The 20,347-nt window shown below is 37.3% G+C and overlaps 1 protein-coding gene across 5 annotated transcripts in view; it reads left to right on the forward strand.

Moving 5' to 3' along the window:
• The window catches only part of Gpatch2l (G-patch domain containing 2 like), a 58,139-nt gene that overhangs the window by 27,887 nt on the left and 9,905 nt on the right, over positions 1-20,347 (forward strand). For 3 of the 5 annotated variants that reach the window (XM_013356871.4, XM_021723805.3, XM_078050577.1), the window contains exons 6-9: positions 663-730; positions 1,799-1,853; positions 3,870-3,955; positions 15,979-16,073. In XM_013356871.4, coding sequence (XP_013212325.1) covers positions 663-730; positions 1,799-1,853; positions 3,870-3,955; positions 15,979-16,073 — 304 coding nt within the window. Of the gene's footprint in view, positions 1-662; positions 731-1,702; positions 1,743-1,798; positions 1,854-3,869; positions 3,956-15,978; positions 16,074-20,347 lie in introns of those variants that run through there. The other 2 variants (XM_013356872.4, XR_013439149.1) reach the window with 2 other exon arrangements.

Consider the following 20,347-nt stretch of genomic DNA (forward strand, 5'->3'; position numbering starts at 1 on the left):
TACACTCACATGGCTGACTCAACTTTGTGTGCTGGCCTGTTAAATATTGGCTGCTGTTGAATTTTCTGCAAAAGTGTTTCTGCTATATACATTAGTAACCACAGTATGCATAAAGAAACGATGTATACATGTATTGAAGTATCACTATGGTACTACTAATGTGTCTAATTTTTAGGTTGTATATATCGATTAGAATAAAAATCACATTAAACACTATTTATAATGTCTTTGGATCAGTAGAGAATTAATAAGGAATAATATGTAATACTTTTCAGATAGATTCCCATTAAAAAAAAATAAGAGTTGCTATTGGGTTACAAGATTGACATTTGAACTGGGTCCTATGGCACACACCTGTAATCCCAGCTACTCAGGAGGCTGAGGCAAGAGATTGCAAATGTGAGGCTAGCTTGGGAGATTTAGCAAGACCTTGTCTCAATATAGAGAGGGCTGGAAGTGTAGCTTAGTGGTAGAGCATTTGTCTAGCATTGTGAGGCCCTGGGCTTGATCCCCAGGGGTAACAAAACAAATGACATTTGAGCTGTTCATTTGAGGTTGCTTCAGGTGGCACAATTATGGGAAAGTGTGAACTTAGAAACATTGTACTTTGTATATTTGCTTCTGTGGTGGGATGTTACTCTTTTTTTTCCTTGCCTTTTTAGGAGTCCAGCATAAGTACTCTGGGTACTGAGAGGATAAGCCATATCATCAGTGACCCCCGGCAGAAAGAGTAAGTGCTGAAGTGTTTACTGGCTGTGCACACTGTTCTTTGGAGAAGGAAACAGAGGAGGTTTTATGAAGCAACCTAGTGTCAGGCTACAGAGCTGAAAGAGGTGATCTAAAAGATATGTTCTTTATAATAGTTAAGATGGCCAGAACCATGACAATGATTTTCTTTCTAGACTAGTTTGTATTTTCTTGGTTTTTATGTTTCTAGGTGTTACATTAATGTCTGCCAACATTTCTACCTCTTGTTTTTAAATGAGTGATTTTTCTCTATTCTGTTTTTTTTCCCATTTTTAGACCTCTTTATAGAGAAAATCTCTTCTGTCTAATCACTTTGATAAGTGCAGTGGAAAGCCTGTATGTAGCTATAGGAGAATCATCTACACATTCTTAATGAGAGCCTTGTCACCTAGCATGGTTGGCTCTTCCATGTTTCTTGCCTGTATGACTTATGGTTAGTACCCAGTTATGATCTTGTATGCATTCAGCCCAGTCTGATTTTTAATTTATAAAATAGGCAAGATGTGTACATAGTTTATGCCCCTTTAAGCCCCTCTTGAACTGAAACTCCCATTGTCATTGCACAGCAGAGAGAACATTGATGTTGCTCTGTGACCTTGGGTTTATTGTAGTTTGCCCAGTCATTTACATTCCATTATGAGGCTTTGAAGAGTTACTTTTTTTTTTTTTAACCCTTATTTTATTTATTTATTTTTATGTGGTGCTGAGGATTGAACCCAGCGCCCTGCACGTGCCAGGTGGCGGACACTTTACCACTGAGCCACAACCCCAGCCCTGAAGAGTTTCTTTCAGCCCAAAAATTCACATATAGTCTTTGTCCTTTCTCCTCCAGTTGTGTCTTCTCCCATTTTCTTTGTCTTCACTTCATTATTCCATCTGTTTATCTTCTCCCCTCTGTAATTTTCTACCACTTCTTTTATTGTTTTCTTCCCTGTTATTCTCTCCCTTTCTTTAGTTTCTGGTTACCATCAGCTGGGAAAAGAGAGCGAAATCAGGTAAGATCACTTTTCCTTATCATCTTTATTTTATCATTTGATTTCCTTTTCTTTAGAAAGAATAAAACATTGGCTTCTGATTTTCCTCACATTTCTGCCTGTGCACAAGAGGTAAGGTTTCCTTTTCCCTACGTTATTCTGACTTTCTCAGAGGACTGTTCCCCAAGAATATCTGATACTTACTGATGAGAATTGTAGACACTTCCTCCTTTTGAGGTTTACCCATGATTGTCAGTTTCTTACTTATCAAGGGGATTCTGTTTTTATTTTTATTTTTTAATTTGTAGTAAGAAAGTAGAGTGAATCTTATCTGCTTATGGTTTAGTTTAGCACCAGAATCCTGTACTGTGAAGTTGTGAAGTCCTTTACTGAATGAAGCCTTGACATCTGAAGCAGAAGAGGGTAGAGCTGCTAGAGTTCACTATCTAAAAATTGCTCATAGTGGCTACTGTTAGGTTTATTTATGTTTGAAACTCTTTCATTTTTGGGCGGGATAGGGGTTTCTTTATCTTAGTAATGAGTTGTAGAATTGATGAAGACTGATGGGTAAAAATTTTCAGGTTTCTGTTGCTCAGTGGTTGGTTTGTTTTTTGGACTACTTAGTAGCATACCAAGTTGACGTACATTTTAGACTTGGAACTTTCATTGTAAAGTTGCTGTTTCAAAACGTACTAAAGCAGTGAAAGATGTAATCATCTCACGAGTTGATTTCACATAATTTTAAGTTATGTATTCAAAGAAATGTAATCACTACATCAAACTTACCACTTCTTGGAAACATAGTTAGGACAAGTCCACATTAAAATAATTGGCATAAAGAAAAGAACTAGGTAAACAGTATGTAGTAGAGAGTCAGGTAAGGAAAAAATCACGAAGGCAACATTCTTAAGTTAGAGCTCTGATCATGTTCATATCAGAGAATTCAAAGGCAGAAGGATACCTGTGGTCATCACCTACTACAGATCTGTTAAGTACAAATGAGGAACTGGAGGTCCATGTATTGTAAAATGTTTGCCCAAAGTCATACAGCAAGTAGAACAGGGTCCAGCACCTTTATGGCTTAGTATACATTCTTATATTCTTTTGAAGTTGTCATTCAAAATTCTTCCAATCTTTTTTAGAAATTGTTTTGTAGTTGTAGATGGACAGAATGCCTTTATTTTATCTGTTCATTTTTATGTGGTGCTAAGGATTGAACCCAGTGCCTCACACATGCTAGGAAGTGCTCTGCCACTGAACTACAGCCCAGCCCTCTTTCAATCTTAAGATGCATTAAGTTGCTGACAATGGGCTATTTTGGGAAAAGTCCAAAGAAAACTTAACGTAAACATAAAGCAAGGTACTTTTACACATACTGTATTCCATTTGACCCTCACAGCCCCCTTTTTGTTTTTGTGCTGGAGATGAACCCAAGGCTTTGCACATGCTAAGCGTGTACTCCACCACTGAACTATTACTCTGTTCCTCATGGCTTACCTTTTGAGGTCAATAAATGTTTACAGATGAAAAGTTGAAATTATTTTGAAACCTTAAAGCAACATTTCAGTTAGCCTTTAAAAAAAAAACAAAAAACCCTGTAACATATAATCTGCAGATGAGGATAATACAACTCAAAGAGGCTTTGTCATTTTAAACACTGAGCGACTTGATGGACTGAGATTAGGTATTTCAATTCTAGTGTAGTGTAGTCTCTTTTTGCTGTACTGTGCTGCTGGTCTGTGCTCACTAGTTACTGTTAAAAACATTTGTCAGAATAAGGGAACAAAAAAGGTAATTTTGCACTAGTCTTCTTGGGAAAGGAGGCTGATAAACAGTTGATAATCATTAGATGTAAGTTCCTGTGATGCTAGTTGGAAAATACACTCTTGTGCCATTTAAATATTTACTGGGTATCAGAAGTTTTTGAAGAACTATTGTTAAACAAGGAATTTTTTCTTTGGAGATGTGCTAGATGAGTTATGCCACACTCCTGGGCACACTATTAACTGTGCACAACCTTATGGAATGGTGTCTATGTTAGTTCGACAGAGAATTGGATAATCAAAGAAAAGTAAATAGTAGGCTGCCCTTTGGGAACAGGTCTCTTTCATTTAAACCTTACTAAAAAAATCTTATTTATCCCCACAGTTTAATCCCCTTTCTCCTCTTTACTCCCTGGATGTTCTTGCTGATGCTTCTCATCGAAGATGTTCACCAGCACACTGCTCTGCCAGGTATTGTTGTTTAGTGACTGTTATTTTCTTCTGGACATTATTTTCTTCTTTTATAACACTTCAGATTATAAAGTTTGTATATAGGTCCAATTTTATCCATACAACCTTCAGAGATAAATAGATGTTTTACAGATGCAGAAACTGAGGCTGAGGGCTGAGGTGTCTTTGCTGTGGTCACATGACTGGTATGTGATTAAGTCTCAACTGTGACCTCAGTCTTCTGGCTCATATTTCATATTATTTCTGCTGCTAAAAGCCCCATCTTCAAAGAACATTATTAATGTTCCTTGCCATGACCTGCAAAACCCTGCATAATCTGATTTCTGCCTACTTGTCCAGCCTCCTTTCATATAATTCTTCCCCCTCTCTGGGGAAGAGATCCATCTGCACTGGAGAGCTCCGTTTTGTTCTTCAAAAAGAACAGGCTTTTCCTGTCTCAGACCTTCACTCTTGTTTCTTTTGCTTGGAAACCTCTTCGAGGTCCTACTCACCACAACTCAGTTGTTACCTCTTCAGGGAGGACCACTCAGACCACCTTCCTAAAGGGGCAACCTGCAGTACTCTCTATTCATTGTGTTTCCTTCCTGTTTAGCTCTTACCACAATCTGTAATGCTTTTACGTAGTAGTTTTTTTATTTCCCCCCACATGTCTCTTGCACTAGAATAGCAGCTTCAAAGGGCAGGGATCTTGCCTTGTTGTCTAATAATTCCCCCTAGCATCTGTGTCTGGCACTTGTTAGTTGTCTGGTATTGTCAAATGAATGAATCTTATGCCTCTCATTGTGAATTTTCTTAATTTAGGTTTCATGGAAAGTACATATAGTTTTATAGAATTCCTCAGCAGGCTTATTGTGGACAAAAGAGCAGCTAACTGGTGGACCTTAGAATTATTATTTCTGGTAACATAAAGAATTTCTTTTCAAGTTCTGATGATTTTCTTTCTTTCTAATAAATTCTTAAATAGATATACTCATAAATTTTGGGTGCAGGCTACACAAAGAAGTTGTTCTTTTATAGAAGTATTTGGAACGGTGTACCATAACCTACTGCCAGCTTTTTCTACTTGGAGAAGTAGCATTTCAGTGGGGAAAAATCTTTTGAAAAGAGACCATTAGGAGTTGGGGTTGTGGCTCAGTGATAGGGCGCTTGCCTACCATGTGTGAGGCACTGGGTTCAATCCTCAGCACCACATAAAAATAAATCAAGATATTGTTTCCATCTACAACTTAAAAAAAAGAGAGTTCATCGTAAATGGTGTTAATAAGAATGTAGAAAATTGTGGGCCCATGTAAACTGCCACCGTAAGGCCTTTCCTTCAGTATCATCCTGTTTACTCATCACTCATTCGTTCAACATTTGCTGACTCCCTACCATGTGCCAGCCTCTTTTTCAGGTACTTCCCTAAAGGAGCTTATATTCTTGTGGGAAAGTCAGTTATAGAAACTGACAGTTGCAATAGCGATTTGTATCTGGATGATACAAAGTATAGAGGAGAGCCCTAACTTAAAGGTTTAGGGGAGATTTTCTTAGAGGTGGTGATGCTCAGAAAGCCTTAAGAATTCACTCCAAGCCAAGTGTAGTGGCACACACCTGTAATACCCTGAGGTAGGAGGATGGTGAGTTCAAAGTTAGCCTCAGCAACTTAGCAAGTTCCTGAGCAACTTAGTGAGATTCTGTCTCTAAATAAAATATAAAAAGGCTGGGGATGTGGCTCAGTGGTTGAGTGCCCTTGGGTTCAATCCCCAGTAACCAAAAAAAAAATGTTCACTGCACGGGAGAGCAGTCCTCTAGCTTTTTGTCTTGATACCAAACAAATTAATGGCTGTGTATACTCTGGGAAGAAGGTATGAGCTTATGAGCTTCACCCTGTCATATCCAATACTCAAAATAGATTACTTTGCTGTCTTCCCTTTTCCTCTGCTGCTTAGAGCTGTGCTGTGCTAGGGTCAATATCAGTACTTTCCTTAGATTTTAATTCCTTTAAAAGTCTCAGCCCTCTGGCTGGGATAGGTGGCAGTTTCTTATTTCTTTGTGTATCTCATTATTCACATCATTATCTTCATTCCTTTACCTGGCTTGCTTGTGGATGGGCTGGGAAATACTAGGAAGTCTCAGCCGAGCTTTGGTACACTTGGCTCTAGGGAAATACTGGCTATTGCTTTGGACCACTGCTAAAAGCAAAGGAGAGAAACTGTGAACAATTATGGATAATCTTTGTCCTTACTCCTGGGTAGCATTCCCAGGCTGGTGAGTTCTAAGTTGCATGCAAGAAGTTCTTGAAAGTAGGGGTAAAAAACTTTTTTAAAGTTCACATTTATTTATTAGCTTATCTTTGAAGTTTTTTTGTTTTAAACTGTATACCTATTTGTCTACTAGCACATGTTTAATGTGTACGTACATAATATGCACACACATAATGTATTATATATAATAACTATTTCCTCAGAGTTTTTACTGAATGAGGGTTAGTCAGTCAAGTTTAGCAACCACTTCTCTGTGGGAAATAATCAGCACAAGTGACCTCTATGCAGTTTCCAGGAAATGTGAATGATGAAAGACTTAAGTTCTTGGAGGTACCCCTGCCTAGCATGAGGTCAGTAGAGAAGGTGCAGTCCATCTCCAGTGTGAGGGACTGAGGAGACTGGACTTGGAACAGGGCAGTGGGTTTTGTGAAGAGGTGACCATTTAACAAAAGCCTGGCCCGAAGGAGGGAATGTAAACTGAGGAGTGATGGCAGAGAAGAGGCAGCTGACTATGTTAAAAAGTGTTTTGAATGGAAATTTTTTCTTTTTCTTGTCCCATTTTATTTGTAGTAAGAAAATATTTCTTTCAAAGCATTTAGGCAGCAGTGGGAATTTTACACCCATCATTAGAACAATTCGTGTGTGTGGTGACTATGTTATCATTAGTGGTATAATTTTATTTTGCAAAGAGAGAAGTGTTTCCTGTTTTATCACAGCTTTCCCCGAGGAGGGCTGGTGTATTAATTTGCTGTATTGCCTCCTGGCTGTTCCCAGGCTGTTTTTCCTCTTCATCATGGAATTTTTAATGGCCCTCATGCCTCTTGGGAAGCATGTGAGGAAGAGTTCCTCCGGGAGAGCTTCCCTTTTTTCACATGCCTATAATTACTCTCCTTTAAGAGCACAAAGAATCTGATAATCATGCCTGGACTATGAAGGTTCTCTCCTGTCCTGGAACTGAGCTGAGGCTGCTGCTTGCCTGGACACTGCCAGTTGCACTCTACCAAGCACTCAGCTATTGCATGAGAACAAGGCCACCTCAAGATCCACATATAGCTCGGGGTTCTCAGCATAGGCCTGGGGGCATCTGGAGGGAGGCAGCGATGAATAACCTCTTTTTTAGTATTTCATTGCTATAAACAAAAAGTAATGGGACTGTAATTTTAAGATAACACTATGGATGTGTCATTTTAATGCAGCTCAGATGGCCGGGCAGTGGGTGCAGGGGGAATTTTGTGGTCTTTTTACCATCTAATAGATTTGTGAATTAAGGGGTTTTCAGAAATACCACTCTAAAAATACTTAGTTTAGGGTTTTGGAATTGCCGTTTGGAATCACCTGAGAAGCTTTAAAAAATATATCCATGCTGGGCCCCATCTCCAGAGATTCTGATTTAGTTGGTCTGGAATGAGACCCAGGCATTGGCATTATTTTAAAGCTCTTCAGGTGGCTAATATGCAGCCAGGGTTAAGAACTGTCATCCCAAATGCATATGGTTTGAATAACGATGCTTTGTAGTTTGCTTAATAAGGACTCACATTGCAGAATTGGCACAATCTCTGTACTTTGGCATCATGAGCATGACTCCTCACGGGAGGTAGGCCTCTAGACTTCGCTTTGGAGAAGCCACTGCAGATGAAGGAAAGTGTTAGTATCTAGCACAGTGCCCAGCACATAGTGATAAATGGGGAGGTTGGAGGCTTGTTGGATAGATGAATGGACAGTTATATAGTTGGCTGGGTGTGTGGATAAAATTCACAAACTAACTGTTTTGTTTGTTTGTTTGTTTGTTTGTTTTGGTTGCTAGTACTGAGATTTACCATTAAAGTAGTAATAGTTTGTGTTTAAAATTGCTGCTGCTCAAACAGCAGATGGTGTGATTGGTGCTCTGATAGAGGCAGGGGTATTGTTGTCAAGGGCACAGTCACAGATTTGTGATGAGACTAGAGCTATAGCTATAGGCAGCCTTTCCCAAAATGAGAGATTGATTGTGATGGATAGCTTTTCTTACCATTATTATCTATAGGAAACACTATTTAGAACTTACCAATTGCTACTGTCTGCTCTTTGTAAAATGTACAAGTCACCAGTTGTCATTATTGAGTATTTCATAGCAGTTAGATTTTTCTCCAACTTTCATGACTTTTCCTCTGTTTTGGATGGTGATTGGTAATGCACCACTATTTCCATTTCTTCTTTCTTAAATTCTAAAATAGCAAAGCAATTGTTTTATATCTTATTTAAATAAGTCTGTTCCTTTGTAAATAGACAGCTTTTCATTTGAGAAATCTCATTTTCATTTCCAGTAAGAGTGACAGATGCCAGCTTGGTATACAGATATTATATGTGTTCTTTAATGAACTAATGAAAAGTCTCATAGTTTTTGTGTTTTTTTTTTTCTTTGTTGTGATATCCTGGCAAAGTCAGTATGAGATTAAGAGTGTGGGTATGAATGTGAGGCAGACACAGGTAAGAATCTTGGCTTCACTTGGGCAAATGACAACCTCCCCATTCTCCAGTTACTTATGTTTAAAGTGAAAGTACTAATACTTTTCTTACTGGGCTGGTGAGGATTGAAATGAAATAATATACATGAATATTTGATATCCTGGTAGCAAACATTATTTTTCTTATAGAGTTTCTTCCCTATCCTGTCCTTAGGGTAACTGTAATTTTAAGAACTTTGAATTAGCTTCCAGAGTCATTTGCTAATAAGATGTAGTACAGATTCTTGAGAACCTTAAATGGCCTCAAATAGCCTATTCAAGGAGGCATTTGGACAGTGTTGGGTAAAGAAGAGAGACACTTTCCTTCCCATTAGAGAGTTGAAATATGATAGGCTGCACTCATTGTAATTCATTTTATCTGTTCAAAAAACGTTATGATCTGCATATCAGAGTTGTGTGCCCAGCTGGCTGTGCCACTTGACAAGGAGTTTCAAAGAACAAGAAGACGACCCAATTCATGCTATTAATTTTGACCTTTGGAGCCATAATAAACAGCCTCAGGTTTTACCCCAGGGCTTGGGGGAAGGAACCTTTAGTTAGTTCTTTGTCAAGAGTCTGGGATGCTAGGATGTGCAGAAGCTCTTGCTCACCTCTGGTGCCTTAGTTTTAGCTGTGTGTGAAGTAATGCTTCTGCTAAAATGTTGTCCTTAAAACTGCTCAAGCCTATTGAAACCTCTCAATATACTGAGCAGTCCTTGGGTCTTTTGTCCTCTGTTGGAAGGTCTTGTTTACAGCAGCTCTCAGCTGGCTGGCATCTTACTGCCTAGGTGGAGTGATAAAAGAATTCTCTTCCAGTTTTTCTGTTGTGGTTTACCCGTGTTCCAAGTGGATGCCAAGTGATTCTGCTCCTTTGGCTGGAATAAGCCAGCTTGCTGTTGTCCTGTCTTGGTCCAGCTGACAGAAGTAGATTAAAGAGGCTTTTCAGGGGCTAGTGAGCAGTTTGTCACAGATTGCTGAGTGTTAGATTTGAGTGAAAGACATTGAAGCTCTCTTCCTCCGAAACAAACCCTCTCTGTTCCCTATGGTAATTGTGAAGTGGTTTTCTCTCTCTAGCTGCTCCTGGTGTCCTAGACTGGATCTTCCCATGCACAAGTCCGTGAAAATCTTTCCTGTACTGGGTGTTTAATAAATGACAGTTAACTTCGAATGTAAAAATCACAGCTTAGTGAGGGATGTCTCTTCCCTAAGTTTAATCCTCTCCCTCATTTTACCCTAGCACTTGACTTGTTCCTTGATTACATCTCACTGTCTCTGATTATTACTTCTGTAGTTACAAATAAACCTTCCCCCATGTCATGAGCTCCTGGGGAGCAGGGCCGTAGCTCGGTTATTATGTGCCTCCCCTTTCCACAGCCAACATAGTAATTTACAACCAGGGTGGGCCCCTATAAATTTTTTTTACAATAATTGAGGTGAATAGATGAGTAATTAAAGAGAATAGTTGGAGTATATGATAGATAGACCTTTGGTTCTTAAAAACATCACATTTTTCCCCTTGATAGTAGTAGTTATTTGTTTATATTTAAGAAAAGGTACAGCAATACTTTTTACATTAAATTTTATTTCTACTTCATACAAAAGTGAACTTCTCAGTGGCTTTTAAAAAAACAAGTGATTTTTTGAAGGTGAACTATTCCTTAAATTAGTGTGCCATTGGCAGAAAAAGACTGTTTTTGCTCCTTAGGAGTGACTCAACATCTTTGTTCTAAACTGAAAGCAGTCACTTCAGTTATTTTTTGCCAACATTGGTTCTATTAAACATGCATGTATTTCTCAAAGTATTTTTTTTTTTTTCACCTAAAAGTACATTCCTGCCCCAGGGACATGGTGATCTGCCCCGTTTCCTAAGTAACACTGCAGTTTAAACAACTCACCTGATCTTTCAGTTCCCTGCAGTAAAAATAAAATAGAAATGTTGTGTTTATGTGTAGATGTAAAGAATACTCTTTCAATTAATTGTTAATCCTCAGCATTCACCTTCACATTTATAAGAATTTAGTGACCATTTCTGAAGTAAGAATTTTTTAAGAAGATATATTTATTGCTTTTAATGCTCATTTCCTCTGCCTTCTCTGCATCCTTTCTGGAAAATGCCGCCGCAGTGAAGAATGCAGCCTTCAGAGGGAAAGCCTGGAGCCCAGGACTCACACTAGAAAAGAAGCCTGTGCCCCAAGTGTTCACTGGCCTGAGTGTAGATTGTCCCTGAGGCCCTGATCAGATGAAATGGAGCAAGTGAAGCCTGTCTTTTCTCTAGGTTAATTGCTTGTGTACCAGGGAGCAATATTTTTATCTAAATTTATATTCATTTAATCATTCTATTATTCTTTAGGCTAAATAGTTAGATCTTTTTTATTGACTAGGTTGGCTTTGGAAATTTGGTAGATTTTTTAACTCAGTAATTTCTACAGTAAGTAGGCACTTAACCAGAATTATCTCAGGACAAATTTCAAAACAAGTATATTACTGATTCTATTCCCACTCCAGCCTACTAAATAAGGAGTTTGATGGGACATATGTATTTTATAAATGCTCTATATATTATATGATTCTGGTAACCATTTACCACTCTAATTTAGGGAAGTTTTATAAGGTGGTAGAGCTCTTAGCTCAATTTCTACTTAGCTTCTATTGTATCCTGAATGGCTGAAAGATCCTTCCCCTGATGGACATGGTTTGCAGTACAAGAACAACAGTATATAGTTATATACTTCTCTTGCCAGAGAATTTTTAAAAATCTGGTTAAATCTTCTGCCTTTTCTGTCTGCAGGAAAGGTCTTTGTGTTGGGGAAGCTTCAACTCTTTTTTTTTTTTTTTTTTTTAATTCTTTCTGCTACCTCATTTCTTCATTGTTCCTTTTTAGTTTCCATTTTGTGATGGTAAAAAGTTACACACATTGAGTAAGTAATATATTATAAAGAAAGGGAGCCAGGCAGTTGCGTATGCCTAAATGAAAATGGTATGAGGAGGAAATCAACCTCTTTATTTTTCTTCTCCTTCCTAAATTTTTATGTATACACTTGATGATATGGAATTATTTGGGAATTTAAAATAAACCTGGAAAAGCCTCTTGAATAGGAGGTGGAGACTGCAGTAATTGCCTACCCACATGCTGAGGTTCTACAGAATAACATGAGGGGCCCATCCAGTCCCACACTTAATATTCTTTACTCCCAAGCAGGGCCGTTTTGGTGTTGTTGGTGTGCTCTACGGCCTACTGGTTCCACTTCTAGTTGCCTTCACATCCTTTTGCTCCAAGCACCCAGATTCTTTTTTATTTTTCCCAGGCTTATTCTGAGTCCACTTCCTTCTTTGTCCTGTGACGTTCTTCCCAAGCACGTGGAGCCCTCATGTGGGCTATAAATACAACCTAAATATGAGCATTTACTTAAAATCATAAAAGAAGAAAAATATCCTAATTGTCCTTTTGTAACAATTCAACAGTTTCTCTTCTTTCCTCTCAAATATAGGAAGGGACATAGAAAATGAAAAATTTTCTTCATCTACTCAGCCCAGAGCTATGCTGTTGTGTTCTGCCTCCTGTGATATATAGCTCTTCAACCTGGAGATGAGTCTTGAGAGAAGTGTTTTAAGAGGAAAGACATATTTAAGCTGAGTTTTAGGAATGAACTTGCCCCTCTTTATTGCCACCTCTCTTTCTCCATTATTTGTTTCCTGTAACCAGAAAAACTATGCGGCTGCTCATACTACTAGGTTAAAACCCATGAAAGCAGAGATTGTCTACTTTGTAACTGTATCCTCGGTTTAGTACAATGCTTGGTACAGAGGAGGTGTTCAGTAAAAACTTAGTGAATAGAGAAAGAACCAAAACTGCTGAGTAGAAAGAAAACAATCCACACAAAAATAACATACTATTACAACAAAATAAGGTTATTGTCTTAATAAGCTTTGTTACCTGGTTTCTTTAGGAGATGGCAGTTTTTTCCTAAGTTTTAACCAGAGGAATTTATAAAATTTGAAGGATTTAGAGTGCTCAAGGCAACAATTAGAAGTGGGAATGACATGGTAAATGTAGACAATTTACTGCCAAGAGAAATAATAGGCTGGTGGCTTAGTAGTCAGGGTTCATTCAATGTAGAGTTGTTAACACTAAAGTGCTTAGTGTTACTGAGTAGAGCATGGATGAACCATCACCTTCAGGCAGGGAAATGTGAGGACTGGCTGAGCCAGTGAGTCCACAGGTGGCCCCCAGAGAATGTTACACAGTGTAATACCGTTTAATAACTTGTGTGCATAATAATAGGTAGATAATACTTATTTTCATTTTGCTAAAATGTTTTTTAAAACACCAAAATTTATGAACATTTTGGTACATTAATAGTTTCATCTTTTTACTTCCTTAAAATTGTGAGGTAAGTGTTACTAACTAGATCCATAAAGGATTCTAGAATATGGACCCTGAACCTTGTTACTGACATAATGAAACATGCAAAGCTGGGAAAATGATGGAGGAAATGTAGAAAAAACACCAGGACTTATTGAGTTTGGCCTAAGTTATTGAGTTTGGCCTAAGTTGATCTTCTAGGAATTAATGTCTTAACATTCTCTTGAGTACTTCTCTTATGCTTCTCATTTTGCTTTTCACATAAAACTCAGAATATTGTAAATATTGATCTCAAAGAAGCAATTTTTAAATAAAATTTTAAATATACACAAAAAAAGTATACAAAGAAATATACACTCGATGACTTGTCAAAGTCACAACTAAGTTAATCAGCATCCAGATCAAGAAAATGAACATTACCAAAAAAGAACCCTTCTAGTCCTTTCGGTCTCACACCTTACTGAAGTCTAATAACATAGTTTGGGTTGAAGGAATGGTATTAACACTTACTCTGAGGAGTTCTGGAGATTTCTTTAGTGAGCTTGGTTAAAGAAGAAAGAAGTATGAATACAAACAGTTATCTTTTGATTTTATTTCCCTTTCTGTAATATTTGCAGCTAAGCATGACTGAATTAGGTAAAAGCTCTTGGGAGGTTGAGTTTGGTTCCCATGTACCTTGTTGATGGAAAAAATGGAAACTCTTTTCTGCACATTTTCTCCTCTCTTTGGCTGAGGAACACAATTTTGTAGTGCCACTTTCTTTTCTGCCTGTTTCTTGGCTTCAAGGGGAGTTACCACCTCTGTTCAGTCAGAAGTAACTTTGATGCTCTGTCATCTGTGTTAATTTATTACTAAATCAACATGCTGAATTTAGACTCATTCCCTGGATTTGCACAGGATATGAGAAATGAACTATTTTCTCTACACATTTATTCAGAATTAATTATTTCAGTTTTGAGAATTAACTACTCATGGAGTATATAACTTAAAATGAACTCTTTTTCCATGTGGGGGGACTGATCGATAAAAGGTGATCTGGATGGAATTTTCATGACCACTGGCCTTATATTGTAAATCTCATCATATAACATTCTTTGCATTCTGAAAATCTTGCTAAGATTCCATTTTTCTGTTTATAAATTGAATCAACTCTTAAGCTTTTGCTCTTTAGAGAAACATACATATGTGTACATGCGCTGTGGAAATTGCCAGACTGAGGGCCTGCTGAATAGGAGAATTTGTCCATTTGACTTTTGTCTTATTATTATTCCCTTATTACCTAGGTTCTCTTAGATTTGAGGTTCTAGTTTTAAGACTATTCAGCCATGAGACTTGATCCCCAATTGGGACTACATATTAGGAGTTCATCTTGTATAATTTTATTAAATTCATTTTTATATGTGTTTTTTTCGGGGGAGGGTGAGGGGGTGTACCAAGGATTGAACTCAGGGGCATCCGACCACTGAGCCATATTCCCAGCCCTATTTTGTATTTAATTTAGAGACAGGGTCTCACTGAATTGCTTAGTGCTTTGCTTTTGCTGAGGGTGGATTTGAACTCTTGATCCTTCTGCCTCAGCCTCCCAAGCTGTGGGATTATAGACGTGCGGCACCCAGCTCCTTTTTACGTTTTATACTTTGGCTAATTTTTAATACTGTGGTAAAACGTATTTAAAATTTACTGTATTTATCATTTAAACCACTTTTAGTATTCTGTTGGCCATTTGATTTTTAGAATTTTTATTCTTTTTATTTTTGTGGTGCTGGGGATGGAACTTCAGGGCCTCATTTATGCCAAGAAAGTGTTCTCCCACTGAATCATTATCCCCAGCTCACTAAAATTTTTATTCTAGTCAATCCGTACCTGACAAGCATCAAGGATGTGCCTTGTGCTGATGTTGGTAGATCATGGGAAAATTGTGAAAGAAGTATAAATAAATATGGTTCTTGTTCTCAGGATCCCTGTTCTTAATTTCAGGAGATTAAGTTTCTTAGGAAAACAAGATATATGTACACCAGTTAAGTAATGACTCATGGTAGATAAGGCCTTAGATGTTTGAAAGGTTTATGTAAAGGTGAAACTCTACTTGGTCCTTTAACAGGGGCAGGATCTGTCTAGTACAAGAGAAAGGAGAAAGTGAGGAACAGTGAGGAACTAAAATAGTATATAAGCTATTTCATTGTTAAGTCTATCATCTTTCAGAGAATCTTTTTTCCCCCCAAGATTTAAGTTCTCAGTCTATTGTTTTTAAAAATAAACTAAATATTTGGATGAGGGAGCACAATATTGGTACATAATTTATATTTTTAAAAGTCTCAGAAACTGAGCTGGGATTGTGGTTCAGTTGTAGAGTGCTCACCTAGCACATGCAAGGCCCTGGGTTCGATTCTCAGCACCACATAAAAATAAATAAATAAAGGTATTGTCCAACTACAAATATATTTTTAAAAAAGTCTCAGACACCAATTTATTTAACTTGTGATATAGATAGTATTAAAAATCCAGATATGTAGTAGAAGAAGGGTTAAACTTCCTATTAAAATTCTGCAAATATCTATGTTCATGCAGCATTAAACTTTTCAATATATTATCACTTGGGAGTAGGTATTTCATTAGTGAATTTAGAACAATTGCAGTTATCATTTTCATGAAAAATAATTTTATAAAAATCAGCATGTAATAAAACATTTATTGAAATTAATCTTGAATGTCTGCTACTCTGAGAGCAGGTAAAAATATTTATAGAGTGGTGTGTATTATGGGTAAAGAGTGAATTTTGATTAATTTCTGAATAATCTTGTGCTAAGGCTCAATGACACATGGTGCCCGTTTGGTTTGTAACGGGTCATGGATTTCTTCTGGGTTAAACATAATGTCTTTCAGACAATAAGAAGTACAAAGTTAAAAGCATATTTTCTCTTTTCATTTCTGCAGGCAGCCAAATGTACATTGGGGACCACCATGTTCACGTGACATCAAGAGGAAACGGAAACCTGTGGCTGCAGCATCTCTATCCAGCCCCAGTGCAGGTGATTATATGTAGTTACCAGTTATTGAGTACCTTCTTTGTTTCAGGGACTAAATTATATTATGTGTTTCATATACCTTTTTGTGTAATCTTTACAAATTAGGTAGGTCATTTTATTCCCATTTTACATAGGAAAACAGATTGTGAGAAGTAATCTGCCCCATTCTCTCTAATCCCAAAGTCTGTACCTTTCACTTTGTCATGTGGCTTTCTAGATTTTGAAACCTTATATTCCACTATTAGCAGTCTTCAGTTATCTGGCTCTTGTTCTGGCATAGACAGGAAATTGGGTTCGTGTTAATGAAAATTCATTTGGGGTGGCAGTTTGGTAAGTAGACAGGGAATTGTGGTTTCATTTACATTCTTATTTTTGTGTGTAGTGTGATACAGTCTTATTATCTTTATGTATAGTAGAGTGGTAGTATTTTACAAGTCATGAAATTTTTAATAAAAAAACAATTTTTTCAGGTTAAAACTTTTTAGTTTGCTGTTCAAAACTAATACTAGTTGGTAGGAGCCAAAATAGTGGTTATATTTGGTGTGGGAGGTAATGACCAAGAAAGAATACCAAAAAACCTGGGGTGCTGGAAATGCTACATATCATGAACCAGGTAGGGATTACCTGGATATTTATATATCTGCATAATTTCTGTGAAGATTTTTGAGCTAGACATTTAAGATTTATGTAATTGACTACATTGCATATTGTTTAAAATGTCAGATATTAAAGATATTTGGGAGACTGAGGTAGAAGGATTGCAAGTTTAAGGCCAGCCTGGGCAATTTAGTGATACCCTATCTCAAAATAAAATTTAAAAGAAAGGCTGGGAATGTAGCTCAATGGTAGAGCATTGCCTACCACATGTAAGGACTTGGGTTCAAATCCAGTACTGTTAAAAATATACATTGGATATTGAGCACATAATAAATTGTTTTATTCTCCTTAGAAAATACAGATTGAACACCCCAAATTAAAAAATCTGAAATCTGAAATGCTCCAAAATCTGAAACTTTTCTGAGCATTGACGTGATACACCATAAATGGATTATTCTACACTTGATCTCATGTGACAGGTTGCAGCCAAAATGCAGATGCAGTAAAAATATTGTATAAGTTACTTTTAGGCTATGCATATAAAGTGTTCATAAAATAAAAATGAATTTTGTTGTTTGAACTTGGGTTCCATCCTAAATGTTCCATATATGCAAATGTTCCAAAATCTGAAAAAAAAATCTCAAATCGGAAACACTCTGGTCCCAAGCATCTTTAGAAAGGGATACTCAGTCTGTACCATACAGTATAGCATGATTGACAGCTGAATGAAGAGTAAACCTTAGTCAGGTATGGAATTCTGCCTGCCTGCCTTTACTTAGTGAGTTTCAGCATACTCTGGTATCAACCTCTTTGAGCTTCTGTTTGAGATGATTGCCTGTTGGTGGTTCATATAGGACAATACAGGTTTAATGATTATGATGTTTTTATAGTGCTTTTCATATGGCCATATGGCCAGGCTCTTCACTGAATACTTTGCATGCATTATTTCATTTAAACTATGCAACATCTTCATAAGATAGATACTATTTTTATTCCCATTTATATATGAGAAAACTGAGGCTTAAATCATTTCTGCAAGTTCACATGATTGATTAATATTAGAGTCTAGTGCCTGTAGAGCTGCCCTCTAAACACTGTGGATGTTCTGGTTTTTAATATACGGCAGAATTGGTTCCAGATTGTGACCCTACATCAAAACCCATGTCCTCATCCAGTCTGTGGTATTTGAAGTATTAAACAAAACTTCCTCTGTTATCTTTTTTTCTCCTTAATATCAATTTCTTTTTTTTAGCTTTTAATTCTTTATAAAAACAGAACCATTGGGATGAGTATAAAATACTTATTCCATATTCAAATCAGGAAATGTAGTGGGGGAATTAAACAAGACCTTAGCGTTAAACATTTCCCCTACTGAACCCAACTGCTCTCATCTCACTTGTTGACTAAGCCCTGCTTCACTGAGCATTTTTTTTTCTACCTACAACCTGAGTGCCCCATGGAGGTGAAGGACATAGCCCAAGCCTGCGCCATCAGTCAGTAGAACAAATGGGCTTGCTCTGCCTAACATCGGGCCATCTCGGATTCCACCTCTTTTATAGAAATGAGTGATGAAGAGAGGTGCGTCCTGCTTTGCCGCTGTATTAATACACATCAGAGGCCAGCTCCTGGCACTAAATCACGCTCCTGCATACATCTGTTATCGGACTCTTCACCAGTGTGATGAACAAGACTGCAGATAGAGGCTTCCTTGTGTCATTCTTTATAGGATTTTCCTAAAAGAATAAATAGCTCAGATCTCTGCCAACACTCTCCCCTGTCATTGTGATGAATTCAGCTTCTTTCTTAAACATGCAGCCACAAATCTTTTCTCTTTCCTCCCTCCCCCTCTGGTAGAAAGTTTTGAGTTGAAATTGACTGAATTTAAAGATATTAATAAGGCTATAGAGGTAAAGAGTGAGAAGGAACAGTGAGTCTTCTTTGTCTTTTTGTCTAATAGTAACAAAAGGCCATGAAAAGACCCCTTTCATAATGCTATTTATGTAGAACCTTCTTGAAAGAGCAGCACCTTTATTTTCTTCTTTTTAATCCCTCCCCCGCCCCACCCTTTATTGAATGCAGGTATCTAGTGCACAGAGCCACACCCTGGACCTTAGTGAGTAAGCATGCAAACCTGCTTCCAAGACTGATGGCCAGGATAGGGATTGCCCAGCAAGTCTGGATCTCATGTTAAAGTGAACTTCTGAATATGCTCTTACAAGTGTACTTGGAAAAGAAAAAAAAATGATTATTTTCTCCCAAATTTGAGACTAAGTAGCTTAAAGGAACATAACTTGGTTGAAAACCAGGCTTCATTTCCTTGAAATGATTTTCTTTATCAGAGAAGTAAATCAGAGCTGCTGGCATGCAAATTCCATTTCTTCACAAAGTAAAACACATGGTACCCACCCCCTCCCCTTTTTCCAGTGCTGGGGATTGAACCCAGGGAAGGAAGAGAATAGGCAGTTATTGCTTAATGGTTGCAGAGTTGCCATTTGAGATTTCTGGCAATGTAGATGCAGTGATGGTATAAAATGAACTTAATACTACTAAACTCTGCTTAAAAATGGTTAAGACAGTAAATATTATGAATAAATATTTTATCATAATAAAAAATGACAATTAGGGGCTAGGGCTGGGGCTCAGTGGTAGAGCACTTGCCTCACATATGTGAGGCACTGCGTTCAATCCTCAGTACCAGGGTTGGGTAGAATGCTGGCCTAGCGTGGGTGAGGCCCTGCCTGAATTTAATCCCCACTTCTGCAAAAAATTTTAAATTAAAATTTTAAAAGGGAACACACACACACACAAAAAAAAAAAACAAAAAAAAACCACTGATTTTTTTTTTTGAGGGTTAATGTTTCACTGTGGTGAATTTTATTTTCTGTTAAATATGAATATGTATGCATGAGTTTGTGTGAGTGTGTGTGTGTGTGTATGTGTGTGTGTGTTAGAGTGAGAGACATAAAGATAGATTTGAACTGTTCATATGTATTTCTTGCTGCTATAGTTGAGATTCCAAATACATTTTACATAGTCATTGATTTTAAAAACTTTTGTGTATGTGCTATAAAGTAAGAGCTTTCAAGATGCTTTTATATTTGACTGTAGTAAAAAATTTGTGTTTGAATATGTTTGTGATGTACATGTAAATCTGAAATAAATTCAGGGTATGTTCTGATATTTTCTTTTTTTTTTCACTGAGGAAAGAAAAAGGGAATACTGGTCATGACCCATTAAGTTAATTTTTCAATTCAAGTTTGAAAATTACTATTCTAGGTTACATTTCTGAGAGTAGGATTATTGAGTGATAGGGTAAAATTTAAACTTTACTGTATTTTGTTATATTTGTTCTCAATGGAGTGAGTGGTGACAATGGTAGTTTGTACTACTCTGTTTAGAGACATTTGGAAATGTGAAGAAAATGTTTGGTTGTCATAGTAGGAGGCGGGGAAATGCTATTGGCATTCAGTAGATAGGATCCAGAATCCTGAATATTCTGAAACACCCAGCACAACCAAGCACCAGTAGTGATTATTCTGCCAGAATGTCTTTAGTAACTTTGTTGAAAAATATTGCGCCTGATTGTGGGGTTTTTTGTTTGTTTGTTTTGTTTTTTTGGGGTACTGGGTATTGAACTCAGGGGCACTCAACCACTGAGCCACATCCCCAACCTATTTCTT

This window comes from Ictidomys tridecemlineatus, chromosome 5 (assembly GCF_052094955.1).
Source record: "Ictidomys tridecemlineatus isolate mIctTri1 chromosome 5, mIctTri1.hap1, whole genome shotgun sequence".
Classification (NCBI taxonomy): Eukaryota; Metazoa; Chordata; class Mammalia; order Rodentia; family Sciuridae; genus Ictidomys; species Ictidomys tridecemlineatus.